We start from the raw sequence: 22,313 nt of genomic DNA, 5'->3' as shown, positions 1-22,313 counted from the left end.
GAAAAAAAAAAATGACACAGATGGTGGAACAGCCCAACTAGGGAGAGAAATCAGCCATGAGAAGGAAGGAAAGTATGGTCAAGGCCGAGTGGGAAAGCTACAGAGACCTGGTCCTCTGGCCCTGAGGCCTATGGGACCTACCGGAGACCTGTTGTTTGTTGTCTTCCCACCCCTGACCTTTCTCAGCCAGACCTGGCCTACTTTCCCCCCATCCCACCCTCCCCTGAGAGACCAGGGCAAAAATCTTCACTTCATCTATCAACTCACTACATTTTGCATTGCAATCAGTGGCAAAGTTCTTTCTTTATATATATTTTCCTTTTTGTCAGTAATTTTCCTTGTTTCAAAAGTCTTGACCAAAAAAAAAAAAAAAAAGTCTTGACCAAGGGAACTATATTTAAGATCAAATTAAACCCAGAATGAACCATAGTCATGAACTGCCAAAGGATGTCTGAAATTTGTGTGGCCGCAGAATAAGAGGTTGGGGGATGGATTAATCTTTCTCATGTTAACTAAATATTTTCTTGTAGAGTTTAGGAGTTTCTGGTTCACTTACATTTGACTGCCAAGATTCCTCTCTCCTATGTCCTGTGCCAAACCTCACCCTTACCTGGTGCATTCTTACTTTCATAATTGTTCCCATCTCTTGGCTAATAAAACTTTCATCCAATGTTATGTAAGATTTGAATTTGTTCAATAACTTACAAATCCATTTTCAGCAACGTATGTTGGCAACCCACTAATGAGAGTCCAGTGGTCCGCAGGAGGCGTCCTTGAAGAAGATTAGAAGAAAGAAAATCATTGCTATACAGAGAAATGCACTGGATACAAAAATAAAATGGCAACTCCTGCCGCTGCCTCATGGCAATACTCACGGAATGACTCTGATCTCTTCTTTTCCGTGTAAAATGTAATCGATGATTTTATAAAACACGACTTCCTAAGAGGAAAGAAAGAGAATATGAGAAAAATCTTACTTCCCAAAGAAGACACTTTTCCTTAATGAACTTATATTTTAAAATTTAAATAACACCTTATTTCCCAACCACATTTCTCTGCATAACATAAATTACCAAACTACTCATGTCCTAATTATAAGCCTGTAATAAGACTGGAAATATCACTGGCCACTTATCTATATGAATAAGCCTATTGAACTAATTTTAGAAAGTTGAATTCAACCTAACAGCTTCTAGGGGAATCTTGGGTTTTCTTTCAGTTTCTTTCTATTGTCCAGAAATAACCGACTAATCACTCCAGTGGAACGAGTCATGGAATTTCTCAGCCACAGTCAATGTTTTCCCTTCCCAGCTGTACAGGGGCCAGTGGTCAAGCTTCCAGCACCTGCTTATCTGAACAGGGGGCCTCAGAAGCAGGATTCAGTGGATACACTGTCAAAGCTGGAAGCAACTTGAAAACTAGTCTTTCTACTTCTTTGGGCAGATGAAGAACCTGAACATTCCATCCCATGCCTTCCCTTTCCTGTGTGCTGGGGATACCAGCGTGGTAGAACAAGCTTCCTATGAAGCTTGCAGTCAAGGGGGAAAGTAAATCTAACCCAACCCTTCCCTGGAGATCCCAGTCCAGGGTGTCAGAAGAAGGTCCTGGGCTCAGTGTGTTTAAAAAACTGTGCAGAAGGCTCTGATGCATCCCTCCCTATTGAGAAGCACTGATCCACCAAGCCTTGGCTTCACAGAAAACGAAACTGAGAAGTTCAACAATGAGTGAAGGCGAGAGCCACCCAGCTGGTTTGGGGCAGAGCTGGGACTTGAACCTCAACCTCCTTGTCCGGTGCTCTTTCTACTACTCCAAGGCCCCCCCAGGAAGTGACAGGACTAGAATCTTCTAGTCCTTCTCGAGCCAGCGCTCTTTCCTTTATGCACGGCCTCCTCTAGTTTTAGCACCTGGTACAGATATCATCAACAAAGATGTCTGCACTCACTCTGCCATCTGGTGTCTTTGGACCTTTATAAGGCTCGACTTCTCCAAGCTTGACAGGCCACTCATCATAGAATTCCTGGAGGCAATTATATTTAAACATTATTAAGCAAACTGTTCCGTGACCTACCATATCTTATACGAAGGTCATTGGTTTGCATGTTTTATGTTAACTTATAATTCTGGAATTTTAAAGCTCTTTTTCAGCAATACCACTTATGAACTTGTGACTGTGAACAAGTCAACCTTTTTAATCTGTAAAATGGGGACAATAATAAAATTCATACTATAGGGTCATTGTGTGGATTAAATGAATAATACAGAGCACCTACCCTGACACATAGCTAAAAGTACTTAATAGATAGCAGCTCTTTTACAGACAATTAAACTAAATCCAGATAGGTTAAGAGGCTTGTCCAAAGTCATGCAGAATGGACAACAGTGTTGCTTGCCTTACCCAACATTCAATTCCCCCTCTTCCTTGCTAACAAAACCTGATTTTATTTAGTTATCAGGTGGTGATTTGTTCAGGGAAGATGGGCCCTGCACAGCTCACGAGTGGTCTATGTAAGGTGCCTGGAATTAGTTTGAGGGCAGGTATGTGGCCTGGATATGGACAGTGAAGGAGAAGTCTTCCAAGGGCCTTCTGAAGAAAGCTTTTCTTTAGACGAAGGGTGATGAGGATGACATTTGTAGGAAATGTCTCCCAATTTTGTCATGTCTATGAACCAGGTCTTGAGCTGCAACAGCCATCTTACCACCACAAGAAGAGACCTCACCAACAATGCTGAAGGGAGCAGAGACTTTACCAGGAAAAACTGAAAAGCACCTGGGACTCTGATGCCTGTACTGAGCTCTGAATTAATCAGCCATAGAACTGCCCTACTTTGGGACTTCTTGTTAAATGAGATAATAACTGTCATGTTACTAAAGATGCTTTTAGTTGGGTCTGATGTTACTTGCAGCCAAAAGCATCCTAACTAATACAGTCAGCTAGAAACTTCCAGAGCCAGGATCAGAACTCAGCCCTCCTGACACTTGGTCCCATGTTTATCCACTTAGAACAATTATTGTGAAAAGATAATTTCCAATCACATGGAGAGTAATAAATATAAAGATATGGTATTCATTGGTTATGTTGAACTAGAAGAGCTCCAACAGAAGTAACGAAGCAAGATGAGAAATGAGCATTATATTGTGTGTGAGTAATATTAAATATTTTTTAATTTCTACTTTAAAATAATTTTAACTTTTCAGAATATAAATCCTCAAACTGGTAATAAAAATACACTTTATTTTTATGCCCTAATATGTGCTGGCCACTATATAGATATAGATTTAGACATTTAGCTATAGCTAGATAGATACGGATATATAATTTCCAAATAATCTCAAACCCTCACAACTGATGAAAGAAGTCCTCATTTTACAGATGCATAAACCAAGAATCAAGGAGGTTAAAAGAACTTGCTGAAAAGAAGCACAAAGTCAAAGAACTGACACTACCCGACTTCGAGACTTACTATATAGCTACCATAATCAAGAGAGTGTGACACTGGTGGTAGAATAGACAAATAAATCAATGGAACAGAATAGAGAGCCCAGAAATAGATCCGCACAAATATAAGCAATTGATCTTTGGCAAAGCAGCAAAGGCAATGGAGAAAGAATAGTCTTTTCAACAATTGTACTGGAGCAATTGGACAGCCACATGCAAAAAAAAAAAAAAAAAAAAAGAATCTAGATATAGATCCTTTCACAAAAAACAACTCACAATGGATCATAGACCTAAATGTAAAATGCAAAATTATATAACTTCTAGAAGATGACATAGGAGAAAATCTAGGTGAACTTGGGTTTGGTGGGATTTTTTAGATACAACACCAAATAATGGAAAAATTAGACTTCATTAAAATTAAAGGCTTCTGCTCTGCAAAAGATACTGTTAAGAGAAAGAAAATATAATACTCTGGGAGAGAATATTTGCAAAATACATATCCAATACAGGATTTGTATTTAAAATACTTAAAAATGAATGATAAGAAAATAACCCAATTAAAAAGTGAGCAAAAGATCTGAACAGTCATCTCCCCAAAGAAGACATACAGATGGGAAATAAGCATTTGAAAAGATGCCCACATCACATGTCGTCAGGAAATGCAAATTAAAACAATGAGATACCACTACATACCTATCAGAATGGCCAAAATCTGGAACACTGACAAAACCAAATGCTGGCGAGGATGTGGAGCAACAGGAACTCTCAATTATTGCCAGTGGGCATGCAAAATGGTACAGTCACTTTGGAAGACTGTCTGGCTGTTTCTTACAAAGCTAAACATAGTCTTATCATGTGATCCAGCAATAGCCCTTCTTGGTATTTACCCAAAGGAGTTAAAAACTTACGTCCACACAAGAATCTACACACATTAACAGCAGCTTTATCCATAATTGCCAAAATTTGGAAGCAACCAAGATGTCTTGCAGTAGCTGAATGATTAAGCAAACTATGGTGTATCCAGACAAGGGAATATTATTCAGCATTAAAAAGAAATGAGCTATTAAGCCATGAAAAGACATGGGGAAACACAAACGCATGTTGCTAAGGGAGATAATTTAATCTGAAAAACCTACATGCTCTATGATTCCAACTATATGGCGTTATAGAGAAGGCAAAACTACAGAGGGAGTACAAACATCAGTAGTTACCAGGCGGCTGGGGTGGGAGAGGAAGGGCTAAATAGGCAGAGCACAGAGGGTTTTTTGTGGGGGAAGCTATGCTCTACGATACTGTAATGGCACATATATGACACTATGTATTTGTCAAAATGCATAGAACAGTATAACACAGAGAGCTGAATGTAAACTGTGGACTTTAGTTAATAATGACATATCAATATTGATTCAACAACTGCAACAAATGTACCGCATCAAGGCAAGATGTTAGTAACGGGGAAATGGTGGGGGTACGGAAGGAAGAGGTCACGTATGGGAACTCTCTGATCTTGCTGCTCATTTTTTCTTTAAATCTAACATTACCCTAAAAGAATAAAGTCTATTAATTAAAAAAAAAAAGACTTGTTGAAGACATATAGCCAGGAAGTGGAAAAGCCAAGCTTAGATCTTTTTTTGCTCCAAAAACGTACATGTTTACCTCTATACCATATTTTCTTGGCACTGGTTCTTATGATCTACCGTGACTAGTAGTTTACATAGCGTATCCATTTTTTTTTTAATGGATTGCATTTCATGTGATGTGCATTTTACAGGTGATGTTAGGTGAGACCAAATGTACGGAACAGTGACCTTCTCCTTGGTCATGTCCAGCAGTCCAATGGAGTATCGTTCACAGTTCAGGTATGTTCTAACAGTGTAGAGAGCTTTGTGAAACTGTCGCTCGACATCTGTGAGCTCTTCAAATACTTTGTTGGCTGACCACATGAGGATCTGAAAGTAGGTATTAAACAGAAAACAATTAGAACAAAATACAGTACGAAGAGGAGCATTAGTCAGAAGAAAGCAGGAGGTGCATCAGATAAAATGAATTGCATTGCAAACAACGCAGTTCCATTTTGGCACATGTACATGTCCAACAAATTACTCAGATTTTCTGAGCGGGATGATGAGTAGACCTTTTGCAAGGATGTGGGTTTATGAAAGGGGAGAAGCCATGATTGGTCCCCATGTCCAAATGTTTTGGCTCAAAGGGCAAGTGATCTAACAATAAATGCAGAGACAGTTCCTGGGCAGAGGGTCCAGTATTGGTGGCCCACTGGCTCCTGCCGGTCCCTACGGAGAGAAAGCCACATGCCTCCTTCCATGCATCCTAAGCTAGTCAAAGGTCTCCTTACCCGGACAGTGAGCCCAGGACGGGACCTTGGAAGTCCTCCATCCCAACCACCCTCCCACCATTGTACTCATGAAGAAACAGAGGTCCACAGAGCGGTCCAACTCAGGTATCCTGGCTACCAATGTTGTCCTTTATCCCTCTGGCTCAAGGAGGCAACAGAGGAGTGATGTGCTTCTCAAATTAATACCTTTACTATGTATTGGGTCGGCCAAAAAGTTCGTTCGGGCTTTTCCATAAGATTTTACAGAAAAACCCAAACGAACTTTTTGGCCAACCCAATACCAGGAATACATAGTTCTGCTAAAAGCTTTATGTGAACTAATTCATTCAATGACCATTTAATAGTCACAACAACCATGTGGGGTAAGTACTACAATTATCATTGCTATCTCATAGAGGAAGAAACCACAGCTACCCAGGATACGGACTGAAGAAAGCAAGCCAGCTGTACCTACAGATAGAGGGACAGGAAGATGGGGTGGGGGGAGGGGACATAAGAGGACACTGAGGATACAAGTTTGGGGATCTTATCCATGTGGTGTGGATAGGAAGGGTCTGGGCTTGTTGCCTCTGGGTTGCTTTGTCAGACAGGTCAGCATGGAGTGGTTAATGTCACCTTCTCTTTACCTGACTTCTTCGGGATTCAATACTGTACAAGTAGTTGGTATGATGAAGCTTTAGGATGACAGAAACAAAGCTGAGGTATTTGGAAAAGACCTACAGATGGCAGAGAAAAACAAATTAGGTGTGACATCTTTCTTTCAGTTATACAACAAATAAATTTCCTGAGCCTCCTATGGGATGCCCAGGGTTAGCGTTACCTCTTCATCCCGTTTGGAAAATTCAGATGCATCTACTTTGTTAACTGCCATAACCACAGCAAGAACCTCCTTGCCCGTCACGATGGGGGCTGCCAGCAGGTTCCTGGTGACATACCCGGTTTGTCTGTCCATGAAGTCAGAAAAATGGCTGTTCTGCAAGATACATTCACACATTTGCCAAAGCAGCATAGGACCATGAGTGCAGATGTAGGAATGGCAACAGATCGTCCTCTCTAGTCCAAGTCCTACCAACAGATAACCAGGGCCGCTGCACAGTGGTCCCGACCAAACAGTCCCCACCCACCTCCCACCCTCAATTAGAGAGAATGAATGAAGCACAGAATGAAACTGCCCGTTTCCGAATGAGCATTTCCCGCCTGAACTATGGTCTATCCCGGTTAGGCTGAGGTTGGGCCAGGAGAAAAGAGGTGATGTTGTGGCCAAATGGAAAGTGAGGTTCTAAGAGGGAGGCGGGGTGGGGGGGGAAAGATGCAGGATTACAACAGGCAGAAAGTGTGTGTCAGAAAGAGAGCACAGCGGGGATTCCGTAGAGCTCTTCTTTTAATCACAGCAGCAAAATGTGCACTTGAAACTGCCCAACCCATCATAACACAAAGGAAAACTTATTAATCCCCCAAACTCCTCCTCCTTGAGGAAATCCACGTTCCTGCTTAGTACATCTCCTTCTATGCCTTTCTCTCTGCTCAGACAAAGGGTTTACTCTTCTTTTTTTAAACAAAATTTCCTTTTCTAATTTTATACAATCCTTTCGTCACTTAACACTACCTTACGAACTTCCGATGTGTACGATGTGAACCCATCTTCTGGATTCTTGTAGACTGCTCCACAGTGTGGGGGCCCTGGATCTGCTCAGCCAGCCTCTACTGATTCAGTCTGTTGATAGTTTTCCCCACTGCAAACAATACTGCACTAATCACTCTTGCTTTTATTTTTATGTGATGGACTCCCCAAAGTGGAAATTCCTTTTGCTGGATCAACAGGTATATGCAGTTTTTACTTAACGCTAAGGGCTTTTACAGATGGTTGAAATTCTTACCTCTCCTGGTCATTTATGAGAGGACCACCCTCTTGCCAGCACCAGATACTTTTCAGTTTCTCAAAGTTCTACCAAGTCAATGTCTCTCATTCATATTTTTTATTTCTTTCCTTGGGGAAAATGAAGTGTATCATCCCAGATACAAACTTCAAGGAGTAGAAGCAAGAGCTGACTCTAATACAAGAACCACGGAAAGGGCAGAGTGATGAGTTTGGAGAGGCACACAAATGGAAGGGCTCGGGAAGAAGGTCAAGGACAGCAGTTATCTTATTAGCTGTAATTGAGAGGAATACCCACTCTAGTTGGGTGTAGACTCAGCCTGCTGTGGGTCCTGACTGTCTCCTCTTTGAGTCTTCTTCAATTAGAACTGAACTTTCCACCTGACTTTGAGCCTCAGTGGCCAAAATTAACGTGGTGTTCCTTTCACAAGTTGTATTATGTTCATTTCTGCATGTTGATGGTGCTTCTAAGAGCAGCACAAATCGTGGAGGCTGGACTCTGTTCAATTTCCCAAAGTAAAAATGTGAGAGTCCACTGGTGCGTGGCTTCCAGGCCAGAGTTTCCACCAGAGAACAAGTGCTGCTTCGTCGACAGAATCACAGCTCTGCTCAGAGCAGGAGACCCGGGCTGTGCCTCAGAATCACCTGCAGACTGATGCAGATTTGCAGACCTCACAGCAGACCTACCAAATCCTAACTGCCTACAGTGGAATCTGTCTTCACCAGGAATCTGAACTTCTGGTGGATGAATCAGTTCTGTGGAGGATCCTTAGAGATGTGAGATGCTAAGGGATTCAGATGCAGCCCTTGACCCCAGATGTCTTCTATACCTTCCCAAAGTGGAACCACAGAAACCAACTGCTTATGTAGGAGGCAGCATTGCATAAGGGGTGAAGAAGGTTCTGCAGTCAGACCTCCTTGGCTGAAACCAGGCCCAGATTTACTAGCTGTGAGACCCTGGGCGAGCTACTTAACCTCTGCATCCTCATTTTTTAGTCTGAACATGGGAACAATGAGATCATCTACTGTCTAGAGTCCCTGATGTGAAGAGAATAACATAGTGTGGGCAGAGCACTTAGAAAAGAGTCTGACACATATCAATAGTAGGTGCCCAATTAATACTAGGAAGAGAGACCTGGGACTTTGGGGGCCTCCCTGGGTGAGAAGTCATTCTGATTTTGCGTTACCATTCTGCTTCTACTTCTAGCTTTTCTAACCCATTCCAACCACTGAAGAAATTAGATGCTCTTAGCTGATATAGGCCTCCTATGCCCAGGAGCACGCTCGCTCCTGAGGGCTGAGTCTCTGCCCCAAGCCAACAGAAGCCCCATTTTTTTTGCTAACTGCTTTACCTGTGACTTCTCTCTACCTCCTGCAGAACCTTCACTCGGTCCAGAACAGCTCCAGACTTTGGGAGGTTCTTTCTCTTAATCCACTGCTATAGCCCAGGCTGGCTCACTGTCCATCTTCCCTCTACCTCCTGCAGAACCTTCACTCAGTCCAGAATAGCTCCAGACTTTGGGAGGTTCTTTCTCTTAATCCACTGCTATAGCCCAGGCTGGCTCACTGTCCATCTTCCTCCTAACCCGTTATCCATTACAGAACGAGATCACTTTCACTTACTCCGCGATGCTGGGCACTAAAGGAATAACCAAAACGCCCCAAACATGCAGCATTTCTTGGCAGACGCTCTTCACTCTACAGCTTCAAAACTGGATGCTAGTTTATTCTAGATTCTAAACACAAGGAAATGTTCTTACATCCAATTGGCTGTTTTGAGAAAATGACTTAGAAGTTTCAAAATTTAATGCTTGCTTATCATGGCATCTGAAAATCCTGGATAAAACCATCTGTCAAATTATAGGGTATTTGTGCCCCGGTCCGGGAAGATCCCGCATGCCGCGGAGCAGCTGGGCCCATGAGCCATGGCCGCTGAGCCTGCGTGTCCGGAGCCTGTGCTCCGCAACGGGAGAGGCCACAACAGTGAGAGGCCCGCGTACCGCAAAAAAAAAAAAAAAAAAAAAAAAAAAAAATTACAGGGTAGGGTGAGGCAAGGTTTTCCAGCTTTGTATTTTCACTGGTTCAAGCAATCCTTGGTGAAGTGGCTTTGAGTAAATCCTGTATCTTTCGGACCAACAAACTCCCCTTGGTGGTCATTCTTCAAAGAAGCCAATGAAGGCAACTGGGAACATGGTTTAGAGCAGCAGGCCACCTGGATCCCTCAGCCAATCTTAGCATTGCTAAATTCTGATTAAACATCTCAAGATCCAGAGTCAGAAAGAGAGAAGGGCAGAAAGGGAGCTATAAGCACCCTGTTAATTATTGAAAACTTAGGATTCTCGCATGGCTTTCTTTTAAACCACAGTCAGGAGAACCACCCATAGAGTTAATCACCAGCTTTCCCAATACAATAAGAAATGATTAACTTGTGGAGGATATGTCTCAGTTTCCTGTTATTAAGTTTCCCTGCCTTTAACCTGTTTTAAAAACAGGCCATAATCATTGACCCAGTTTTGGCCACCTACACCCAGCCCCCAACTTCTCTTGGCATTAATATAATATTACCATAGCTTTCATTTATTGAGCACCTACTAGGAGTCAGGCACTTTACGTACATTTCATCTGTACATTTGGTTACTCTGTTTCTCAGGTGCAGAAACACAATCCATCACGCAGTTACCTTGTCTCAGATCTGGATATATGCCCAGGTCACCTGATTTCAAAGCTCTCACCCGACACCATGTGGCTTCTCTGTTGCCAAAGCTGGAAGTATCCAGTTCTGCCTCTGGTCTATGTGTGAGAAGTCCTTCCCTCCCTGTGCCCACACTGCCAACCAGGGAAGAGTCCTGTGTGGTCAGGGCTATGGCAAAAAAAAGGAGGCCTTGGAAGACCTGGTTTAGGAGCCCAGACCCAGCACCTCCTGCCTAACTGACCTTGAGAGGATTCTCACATATACAGGATGGAAATAAAAATACGGTCCTTGCCCTCTGCACAGGGTCTTGGCCAGAATCAAGTGAGATAAAGAACAAGAGAAATCTTCACCAAGTGTCAAGTGCAATGAAAAGGTGAAGCGTTAATAGAAATGTCACTTAAAACATTTCCAACTCCTTTCTCTTTGCAGATTTTACCACAACTTAAGTGCAGTGAAACTGCAGGGCTGCGGGGTGGGATGAGGGTGGGAACAGAGCAAGGAGGCCTCATCCTCTCCAGACACTCTCAGTTACTGACCAGACCCTGGACTCCAGGAGAGATGCAGCCCCCCATGACCTCAACTTCCTGTCTGCCCAAGGGAATAAACTAAAGGCTCCAGGAGCCCTTTCCATCTAATCATCCACAGTTGATTTGAAATTTACTTCCTCCTCTTAAATCTGTTCATCCAATAGACCAGCGGTTTTCAACATTGGCTGCATATTAGAATCACCTGGGGAGCTTTTAAAACGTACTCCTGGCTGTGTCCCAGCCTCTGAGAGGCTGGTGTAATTTGTCTATTGAGAGTCTCACACATCCGTATTTTTAAAAGAGCTCCCAGTTTGATTTTAATGTGCGTCCAGAGTTGAAAAGCACCATTCTCCGAGGGAAAAAAAAATGCTTAGAAGCAGTAGAAACGGAGAGCAAATGAAGTCTTTGTCCCTCCTCTGAGTTCAGGAGGGTGGGATGGCGTCTGACTTCACACATACTCAGAAAAAGGGAGAACAGAGCGAAGTGACCCCGCCTCCCCCCCATTTACTGCCCTGTGCATATGGGGTGCCCATAATGGACAGCAACACACCCAGGCCACCTGATCGCTTAAGCTGCTCCTTTCTATCATCCTGTCCTCAACAGAACTGGGCTCATTCATAAAGGAGTAGAGCAGAAGCCATTTTATCCATCTCTTCTTTAAAAAAAAACAAAACATTTTTCTGCAAAAAAAATCTTGCGTGGTCACTTTCTTAAGTTTGCTGTCCTAGTCATTTTGGAGATGGTCTCAGTCGGAGACTGGCAAGAAGCATATTCCTGTGAGAAAACCTCAGGGTGTACAGGCATAGCCTCCTTGCTGGGGATCCAAGAACTTTGCCTTAAGGGCCTTTAGTCAGCGGAAGCGGCTGCAGTGGGCCCAGAATCCTACTTAAACCAGCTGAAACGTACTGCAGGGAGGGATGGTAAAGAGAGAGGACTCTCCGGTGCCCAACGGCAACCCTTGCCCCTCTGGGCTGTCCTGTGGCTGTTTGCTGAGCGTTGCTAATGTTTGACAACTTCTGCACCTTCTGGATCCGCAGGGCCCCCCTCCTGTAATCAGCTTCAAGAGGCATGTAGGGGATTAGCCTCCTGCCTCCAGCTGCCCCTCCTCCACAAGCTGGCAATAAACCTCTACACAGTAAGCATTTCAGGGCCAGCTCCCAATCGATTCTGTTCCATCATAGTCCAACTCTCCCCTTTGTTAATAGCAAAACAAAATGGTGGGACGTGTGTGTAGGAAAAGGGCAGGCAGGAGAAACTCCAGGCTGGGACCTACGGCTATTGCTGAGGAGGGGGATTATGGGTGATTTGCATTTCCTTCTTTTTGTTTATTTGTATTTTCTAATTTTTCTAAGAGGAACAAACATTACGTTGGTTAGGAGAAAGTTAATTTTTCTGCTTTTAAAAGAGCATAATAATTTATACAATATACAATTAGTCTTCAGGAGGGTCCAAATGTCCCATTTACAAGATTGGAAATTCTTGATAGATCTGAGTTATGAGGGGTTGAGACGGCCAAATGTACTTAATCATCACCTAAATTCACATTTTTAAGGATCCAGATGGCAACATCTGAACTTTCGGAGGGTATCTTTTTTCTTTTTGCACCTTTGATCTATAGGTGAGAGGATCATTCAGGAGCCAAGTCACCCCCAAACAGCTGAGTGTCTTCAAAGGATCGTGGGTGAGAAGCGGTTCAGGGGTCTTGGCATCTGGTATTGGCTGATCATCTCACCAGTGAGCGGCCTGCTTTGCCCTGTTGGTCAGGACAGTGCCCAGAGCACAGAGGAGGTGCAAGGGAGCAGGTGTGGACTGTACCAGGCCCAGGTAAGGCTGCCCAATAAAACACCCAGCATTCCATGGGGCACACATTATCCCCTGTTGATCTCAAATTCAGATAGAACTGGAAATCTTGTAATTTTTTTTTTTTTTTTTTGCGGTACGCGGGCCTCTCCCTGTTGTGGCCTCTCCCGTTGCGAAGCACAGGCTCCAGACGCACAGGCTCAGCAGCCATGGCTCACGGACCCAGACGCCCTGCGGCACGCGGGATCTTCCCGAACCAGGGCACGAACCCGTGTCCCCTGCATCGGCAGGCGGACTCTCAACCAACTGCACCACCAGGGAAGCCCTGAATCTTGTAATTTTATTTGCTAAATCTGGCAACTCTCGGCCCAGGTGCTCCTCTTCCCCACCACCCACTCCCCAGCCAAGCCAATGTCACGAGGATGGCCCCTGGACCCCCGCTCTCTTTCCCAGTGTTCCTCCCCGACGCCACCAAGACCTCCTCTCCGCTCCACTGTCACCATCAGGCCACTTACCTTTTTCACATCTGGGACATTGAAGGTTTTCTTCGTGTGAGCAACCCAACCCACTATCCCGACGTCCAGTGGAAAAACAACTTCTCTGTCGGGGACCACCAGGTTGTCCTCGAACTTGGAGGTGGAGGTGACGTCGAGCAGCTTGGAGGCCACCTCGGGCGAGCCGTTGCGCGCCCGGTACAGGAACATGCTGCAGCGGTCCGCCCGCAGCAGCCGCGCCAGCCTCTGCAGGGCCTTGTGCGCCGCCAGCTCCACGCTGCCGGCCTCCTCCCGCAGGGCCTCCAGCAGCTCCAGGCACAGGGCCGCCTCTTCCACCAGCGTCAGGCCCAGGAAGGACGCGCGGGCCGGCGCTTGCGCACCACCGGGCTCCGAGATTTCTCCTGCCGCCTCCCCCCGCAGTTTCCGGTTGAAATACGTCTTGGCAAACTGAGGGTTGTCCTCCAGGTATTTCTCCACCGTCTCTTGGCTGATCTCACCCATGGCGTGGCTTGCTTTGCTGCTCTTGTCCAGAATGGAAGACCCTCAGAGCACCACCAGAGGCAGAGTGCCAACAAAGAGGTACCTCCTGGTCAAAGATACCGAGAAAGCCCTAAGGGGCACCTCACAGGACCCCCAAAGGCTGAGCAGAAAGGTTGTTTAGCAGAGCTTTCAAACGACTTTTAACTCTTGGGATATGACAGAAGGTCCTGGCTTAGAGTGGGATTCAGGAAGCATGGGATTAAAGAGTTCTTCAGGACACGAAATCCCTAAGCATTATTAGCTCATAAGTCCTCAGAGAATCCGCAGAGCGTCTTAGATCAGCCAGCCAAGTAGCAAGTCAAAGTGACCATTCCAGAAAAACAGCTGAACCGTGGCTGCTGTCGGCGACAAGAAGAATCATGGATATATCCATTAATTATATTCCATAGGCATTGACAATACCACTTGTTCTTTCATGATAGCTCTATGAAATAAAACTATTTAGACCTCGGAAATGTCTGTTTGTTTATATGGCAACTTGAATGAATATTTGGGGGAGATGGAAGGGTTTAGCATAACACAACATAAAATCGAATATTAATCTTTCCTTTTCTTAAAAGTCCTATGATCAGCCAGATTGCTTGGCCTACTCGTTTTTTAAAATCCTCACCTCTCAGTTCCCCTCATTTAAAAACTTGACCTTGGAAATGTTTTAAGGGAACAAACCTTTGGCTTATTCTAGAGAGGTGAACATGGAAAAATATTTGCCCACGATTCAAGCCTAATCAAGCCGCAAATTATACAATAATCCTTGTCAAAAGACATGATCATAAAAGGCAACCCATGCAGCTGCCAACTAGGTTTTCCTGCTAAGCATATTAATTTGGATTTTGTTTTCCACAGTAATAGCCAGACCTCATGCCTTTTTGCTCCAAGGTACAGTCGGTTAAATCTACTGGATAATACCTGTCTTGTCTGTTGCTAAGACCTTTCACATTTCGGGGGCTTCTGGCATGGAAAAAACACTTGCCACTACTTACTTTTGTTTAATGTTCAGGTTATCAAGCTTTTACCTAGATTAAGCACATTTTCCCAAATATTTAAACACTATTATGCAACTAATAAGCCGAACTACACATTTCATGAACCAATTTCCTTGAATATTTACAGGCTGATTTCAAATTTAGTCAAAGGTCTTTTAAGCATTTCAATAAAGCTACAAACTTTATATGGAGAATTCTCTTGAATGAAAACATACGTAACAGTTACAGTGACTCCAAAAGTTACTATTTCACCCACATATAAATCCACTTCAAAAATAGCAAGGCTATGGGGTTTCATTTATTTCTCTAGACCTAGTGCTTACCTGGCTAGAGTGATAATGGTCTTCTTAGACAGAAAAGAAGAAGAGATCCATCGAGGCTTCAGGTTCTTGGTCATGAGATAAGAGATTCTTGACGGGAACGTGGTTTTCCCAGGGGAACAGAACCCACACTTGCATTTGTTGAACCATGTCACTTCCTATGGTTGAGTCCACTTGCTCCCTCAAAGGGTCTTGTCAAGCACACACCCTTTCTTGCACCTCCCTCTGTCACACCCAAGTCTAGTCTCAGGAGGGTCCTCCTCAGATTACTGTTTACTTCATAATATCCTAGTAGCATCTCGTTATAATTAGAATAATGCGCAGGTTTATCTCCTAAGAGAAAGGAGTTGAGACAGCTGAGTCACACCTATGGGACCACCATCCATCTTCTTCTAACACAGTTGTGGACACCCTTTCTCCCTGGTTGTTCTGTGTGACAGTGCAGTTCCTACTTCTCTCAAAAGCATGTGTGTGCTCACAATTCCCATCCTCTCCTCTTTACACACAGAGAGACAAAAACACATACCCATATCCCATACACAGATTTATACTTGAGGTATAAATCTGTGTATGGAAAAAAACAAAATGCCCATATATGTTTACATTCCTCTACTTATAAAAATGAAAATGAATTTTAAAATGAAGCATATTCTTTTATAGTCAGCATTCTGTGTTTTGAAAACTTTTTAAATTTATTTTGTGTCTGAGTTGGGTCTTTGTTACTGTACGCGGGCTTTCTCTAGTTGCAGCGAGTGGGGGCTACTCTTCATTGCAGTGCGTGGGCTTCTCATTGGGGTAGCTTCTCTCCTTGCAGAGCACGGGCTCTAGGCGTGCCGGCTTCAGCAGTTGTGGTGCACAGGCTCAGTAGCTGTGGCGCAGGGGGTTAGCTGCTCCGCAGCACGTGGGATCTTCCCGGACCAGGGACCGAAACCGTGTCCTCTGCATTGGCAGGCGGATTCTTAACCACTGAACCACCAGGGAAGTCCACTAACTACTTTTAGATTCATTCATTTGTTTGTTCTTCCAATACGTGTCTAATGATGGTCCACTATAAGCAAGACATAGTACTAGCTCCTGCGGTAGAGACTCCATGTTCCCCTTTTTTCTGATTTTCCTCTCCTCCTAGTTGTATGGGAAGATTATTCTTCTCTGCCCTCCTCCCCCAGTAGGGCCATGTGACTAATTTTGACCTACGGGTTGTGAGCATAAACGTCTCTTCCAAGTAGGAACAATCAATTCCCAGAGTGAGACCCTGGAGGTCCCCCTTCTCCCTGCTGCCATGCCAGTTCCAGATGTAGGGGCCTCATGAATCCCTGAGTGAGGATGTCATGGAACAAAGCCCCCTGCTGACCTGAGATGGACATGTAGCATGAGTGAGAAATAAACCTCTCTTGTGTTCAGCCTTTGAGATGTGAGGGCTGTTTGTTACTGCAACATAACCAAGTCAATCCTGACTGAACACAGGGGATGAATAAGCCTCGGCTGCAGCTGTACAAGCACTAGTGGTGTAGCAGAGGAGATGCTATTAGGACACAGAAAGTCACGAAGCACAGAACAGAACAGGATAAAAGCCAGAAGTGAGGTACATACATATAGCTATGAGACTTTACATGATGTGGCTATGGGATCATATCTAGACTGGGTAGCGACGGAGTAGAAATCGAGTGTGAGCCAGGTAGTGGTAACAGCAGAAGCAATAGCATGGAATGCAGAGTAACAGGGGGACTAGTGAGAGATGAATCTAGAAAAGTAGGTTGGGCCCAGATTAGGGCCTCAAAGGCTAGCTGAGGATTCTGAACCCTGGAAACTCTTAGGGGTAAGAAATGACATTAGGGTTCTTCTCTACAAACTTAATCTGGTCGTGCTTAAAAAGATGACTTGGAAAAAAGAAATACTGGACATTAGGATACAAATTAAGAAGCTATATTGCATTTGGTTCATTATCAAATACCCTAAAAATGTGTACAGGCTTTGACTCTGCAACTCTTCTTCTTTCTTCTTAATTACAAAAGTAATTAAGACTGTATATGATTAATGTAGTTACAGGGGCGTTCATCAAAAACACAATTATAAATGGAAAAGATTAGAAATAGCCTAGGAGGTTGAGTAAATAAATGGCATTATAGTCATACAATAGGAAACCATACATTAATTAATAATCCTATTGTAAAGGTCTGTTTATTGATATGAACAGGTATTTATTATGTGCGATAAATTGCAAGATACTATTGCAGTATGATTCCACATACACACATACATATATGGAGGTGTGTATACCAAAATGTTAACAGTGATTATTCCAAAGTGGTGGAATTCAATATAATATTTTTTCTTCTCTTTTGCTTACCTGATTTTTCTAAAGTATCTACAATGAACATATATAATTTATATAGTAAAGAAATTCATTCATTATAAACAAAGTTTTTAAGGCTATTCTCACAGGCTATGGGTCAGGGTGCTTGGGAATGAAAAAGGAAGGGACAAATGTGAGACATAATTTCAGGCAACAATCAACAGGACAAGGGAATTGATTAGTTAGAAAAGGCAAGCAAGAAAGAGGGATCACTTCTGACTACTCTGTGTATTAGATGACATTTGATAAAGACAAATAGATTTTTAAGGGAAATACTGGAACCCAAATATCCTTCTCCTCCTCCTCTGTCCTTGACTGAATCCCATCATCCCTGCTGCTCTTTTTCTGGGGTAGTCCTTGCAGAGTCTCTGTCCTGTGTTGACAAGACTTTTGTGTCTCTGTCCTAAGCACTGAAAAAACAAAATTTAAGAAAATGTAATATTTTAAAAATGACCAAACAGACACTTAGAATAAATTTTTAACACTACAAAATAATCGTTGACTTTGTTAAACTTCACCATTTATATCAGCATTTCCAGTTCGTTTAAAGAATAAGTTTTTAAAGAATAGAACAGTAACTAGTGGGAAGAACGAGGAAAAAGACCAATATCTTAGATGTTACAGACATTGACAATCATTTATTTAGACAAAGCATCTCAGAAACAATAACTAAATTGATGTGAAAACTCCATTCCATTTACACAGAATATTTTTAGACAGATAAGCCACAAGTAATGATAATTAAAAAGTGATCATAAGAATAGCTAACTTTAACACAGACAGAGAATGAACTTGAGGACACGGGGAGGGGAAGGGTAAGCTGGGACAAAGTGAGAGAGTGACATGGACATATATACACTACCAAATGTAAAATAGCTAGTGGGAAGCAGCCGCATAGCACAGGGAGATTCGCTCGGTGCTTTGTGTCCCCCTAGAGGGGTGGGATAGGGACGGTGGGAGGGAGACACAAGAGGGAGGAGATATGGGGATGTATGTATACGTATAGCTGATTCACTTTGTTATACAGCAGAAACTAACACACCATTGTAAAGCAATTATCCTCCAATTAAGACGTTAAAAAAAAAGAATAGCTAACTTTATAATATATAATCTGTGCCAGGCACCCTTCTAAGACCCTTATATATATATCATCTCATTTCATCCTAACAATAACCTTATGAGGTGTGTATATTATTATCTGTATTTTACAGGTGAGAAATCAAAGCACAGAGAAATTAAATAACTTGCTCAAGGTCACACAGCTAGTGATAGTGACCTACCCCAAACTACGAGCTTAAATAGGAATAAATTTTAAAATACACCCATGAGGTGTACAAGATACCATAATAGGTGCTATAGGAGAACATACAAGACTTTTCCTTCAAGGAATTTAAAATCTAGGCCTATATAATAAAATGTTAAACACCAATACAAGAATTAAATTAAAATTCCAGGAACTCATTTTAAAAGCCTACAGATTTAAAAAAAAAAAAAAAAGCCTACAGATATATCAAAGAATGGATTAACTTCCTTAATCTTTCTGCTTAACAAATTTACATTTTTCAATAGTATACTATATTCATGAACACATGTAATATTTAATTGCTAAATTTTTCCACTGCAGTTAACTATTTCTGCAGGAAGTAATGCTTATTTAACAGCCAAAAAAAAAAAAAAAATGCACATGAGGTTGAAGCACTAACATAAAACTCACAACAATATACTGGATTAACCATGTGTATTTTGGATCATTATATCGGACCCGCTCTTCAGCTCCACTTTAGCCAAATTCTCTGCTCCTACCATTATTCATCACCAAAAGACATCCTCTAATGGCAGGGATTTCAGGCACATCATGACAGTCAACCACAAAGGGCCCTCTCACCTTGCACATTTGCTCTCATGAGAGCTTCTGCCTGCACCAAATTGATGGACATGACCAGGTATCTCAGAGATAATTCATTTGGTGGAATCCATGTTATTTTCAGCGAAATTGATGAAACTGACTGATGGCTTTGTAATCACTGAAAAAATCGTTATGAAAAAAATTAGTTTGACTTTTTGTACCTGTATTTAGTTGGCTAAATAACTAAACTTTCCATTTTCCCACCAATTATTTTTTTTTTTTTTTTTTTTGTGGTACGTGGGCCTCTCACTGTTGTGGCCTCTCCCGTTGCGGAGCACAGGCTCCGGACGCACAGGCTCAGCGGCCATGGCCCACAGGCCCAGCCGCTCCGCGGCATGTGGGATCCTCCCGGACCGGGGCACGAACCCGTGTCCCCTGCATCGGCAGGCGGACTCTCAACCACTGCGCCACCAGGGAAGCCCCCACCAATTATTTTGACATCTTTTAAATGCAGTCAGAAGACAAATGCTACCCAATTTCCTTGTTATTAATTTTTCTTGGCCTCTCTGTCAGGATGTGGATGTAAATATCAGTTTGTACAAAATGGAGCTAGTTGGACATGCTTAATTTTTATGACGCTAAGGACATAAATTTCTTGCATTAGTTCTTTTTTTCAATTAGGGTAAAACACTTTTCAATATTTCCTAGGAATTAGTGACTTGCTTGCTGCTGTATTAGTTAAGGTAACGCTAGCTTCTGTTACAGGTAACCCCTAAATCCCAGCAACTTAATCGAATGGAAGTTTATTTCTCATTCACATAAAGATAATCACTGGTGGGGTCCCAGGCTGATGAAGGCTTCACCAGCCAGCAGATGAGGAAAGACAGACAGCAAGGACAATTAGACGGGTAGCTTTTATAAGCCCCGTCTGGGAATGACACACATCACTTTTGTCCACATTCCACTGACCAGAACATAGGCATGTGATCTTACAGAGCTGCAGGAAGTGAGGAGGTGCCCTCTGGCAGGGTGGCTTCTTTCCAACAACTCTACACCATGGAAGGGAAGTGAAAACTCTTTTGGTGAAAGGACAGCTAGCCATCTCTGCTACAGTTGTTAAATCCTGGGAAATTATATTTTAGAAAGAGTGACCTCTGACCAGGTCTTTTTAGGTAAGTATTTTATAAAGCTTACCTAAAGTGACTGATTTCAGTAAAACAAATTAAATCAATATCTATTGAGCAAGCACCTACTATGTGTAAGTCTCTTGAGAAATCCTGTGGAAAAGTTGGGGGGGTGGATACCAAGATGAAGGAAACATGGTCTGTCTCTCCACAAAGTATGACGAGGCAATGAACTTTTGTGTATATTATATACAGTCCATGAGATGTAATTTAGACCATAATTTTACTTCTAGAAGAAAAAAAGGAAAACGTTTGCAAAGAGAATATTTGTTTTATTTTCTGATTAAATATTTTCACTGTTGGAAAATTTGGAAATTACCAAAAAGGTACAAATCAGTAATAAACCTTTAAATGTCCCTAATCCTATCACACAGGTAATCACTGTGAACACTTTTCCTGTTGATATTATACCCACATCTGCATATTTTAAAAATTATTTTATGAAGATAAATTTCAAAGCACCGAATTTAAAAACACCAGTTGACCTGTACTCACGTGTTTATAATCATGAAGAAATTCGAGTGAGCATGCCAACAAACTGTTTTTCTTTGCTGGTGTCTGGGACACCAAGGTTCATGATTTATCATTAAAAGAGAGAGAGAGGGGGGTGGGGGAGGAAGAACAGTTACATCAACTTTTAAGCATCTAACAAATAAATAAAAACGTATTGCTTCAAAAACAAGCACCATAAAAATGCATTGAAATCCCCTATATTCATTTAACATATGGCACGAGCAAGGACCCCAAGAATACGCTCTGGAAGAAACAGTTGACAAGGGCTGGGTGAATGAGGAGAACTTTTCTGGCAGTCATAACGGTCCAAAGGCAATTGGGCTCAGCCAGGAGCTCTCCTTCACTGGAGGTGCTGGAGGACAGGCTGATAGATCTCTACTTTGGAATGTCAAAGAGGGGATCCACGCATTGGACACGAGATAGAGAGGTACCCTAAAGTCCTTTCCCACCTAGGGAGCATAGGTACTACCACATGTGTGGCCACACGCGGGGTCCCTGCAGGAGCAGCTCTGGAGCAGACCTTATTTGAGCTGTTTGGGATTATACATCTTGTGATAAAATTAACCTCACCAGAAGACCTCCTAGTTAGCTGGTAGGCCTGAAACAGGGCTTTCTTAGCAGGAAGAAGGAGGCAGTAAGGAGTTAATTGCATCATCGTTGGCACTCCCGCGACAGCCCGAGAGTCACAGGAAAGTGGCAGGAGCCACAGGTGTTTTTTTTCAGGAGGCTCAGAAGTAACCCCAATGCCCCGTAAAGACCATCAAGTCTTTATGTCTCTGTTTGGCAGCCACCCTCCTGTACCTCCACCCGCTCTTATTTCAGGTCTGGCGGTAGCAAAATGGGCCACATTCATCTCGGTCCTTTCCAGTTTGGGCCACGGAGACACAGCTGATAGTGTACAGCAGGCATCTTTACCAAAAAAATAGCTCTTTGCCGTATCTCTAATTCTCATTCAGTCCAAAGCTGCATCTTCTGACTGCTTTGATCAGAGTAGAGGAACTCTTAACTCTGAATAGAAAGGGAAAAACACGGTCAGTGAATTGTGCCATGACTGCACAAAATCACATAGCTAGTCACAGCACTTCGACTTAATTGTCCATTGACGTTATAGAGTTTGTTCACCTCCCCCTCTTCTCCTCTCCTCAGTCAATTCACCTTAGCTGTTTTGAAAACAAAACAAAATTCCATTCTGGCTTTGAAATAAAATTGCAGCATAAACAATTGGTAGGTGTGTTTCCAAGTGGCTTGAGTGAAGTGTCACAGAGTAAGTAGGCGACCACCGAGGTTGCTAAAATATTTCCTTTCCTGACCAGGGTTGCGTTTCTGGAGAATATTTAACAGGGAGGGTTTTAATGCTTCTAAAGATGTTGAAACTAAAGAACAAATATTGATCCAG

The 22,313-nt window shown here is 42.8% G+C and overlaps 1 protein-coding gene across 2 annotated transcripts in view; it reads right to left on the bottom strand.

Moving 5' to 3' along the window:
* PDE6C (phosphodiesterase 6C) overlaps positions 1 to 13,877 on the bottom strand; it is a 64,502-nt gene extending 50,625 nt beyond the window's left edge. The window contains exons 1-7 of one of the 2 annotated variants that reach the window (XM_032608615.1): positions 13,200 to 13,877; positions 6,610 to 6,762; positions 6,416 to 6,505; positions 5,245 to 5,385; positions 1,943 to 2,017; positions 876 to 940; positions 706 to 772 (exon numbers count right to left, since the gene is read on the bottom strand). In XM_032608615.1, coding sequence (XP_032464506.1) covers positions 706 to 772; positions 876 to 940; positions 1,943 to 2,017; positions 5,245 to 5,385; positions 6,416 to 6,505; positions 6,610 to 6,762; positions 13,200 to 13,679 — 1,071 coding nt within the window. In that variant the 5' untranslated portion in view covers positions 13,680 to 13,877. The remainder of the gene's footprint in view (positions 1 to 705; positions 773 to 875; positions 941 to 1,942; positions 2,018 to 5,244; positions 5,386 to 6,415; positions 6,506 to 6,609; positions 6,763 to 13,199) is intronic. The other variant, XM_032608614.1, reaches the window with a different exon arrangement.
* Positions 13,878 to 22,313: the final 8,436 nt, after the last annotated feature.

The sequence above is a fragment of the Phocoena sinus genome, chromosome 16, assembly GCF_008692025.1.
Source record: "Phocoena sinus isolate mPhoSin1 chromosome 16, mPhoSin1.pri, whole genome shotgun sequence".
In the NCBI taxonomy this organism is placed as follows: domain Eukaryota; kingdom Metazoa; phylum Chordata; class Mammalia; order Artiodactyla; family Phocoenidae; genus Phocoena; species Phocoena sinus.
This window is presented reverse-complemented; position numbering and strand designations above follow the sequence as displayed.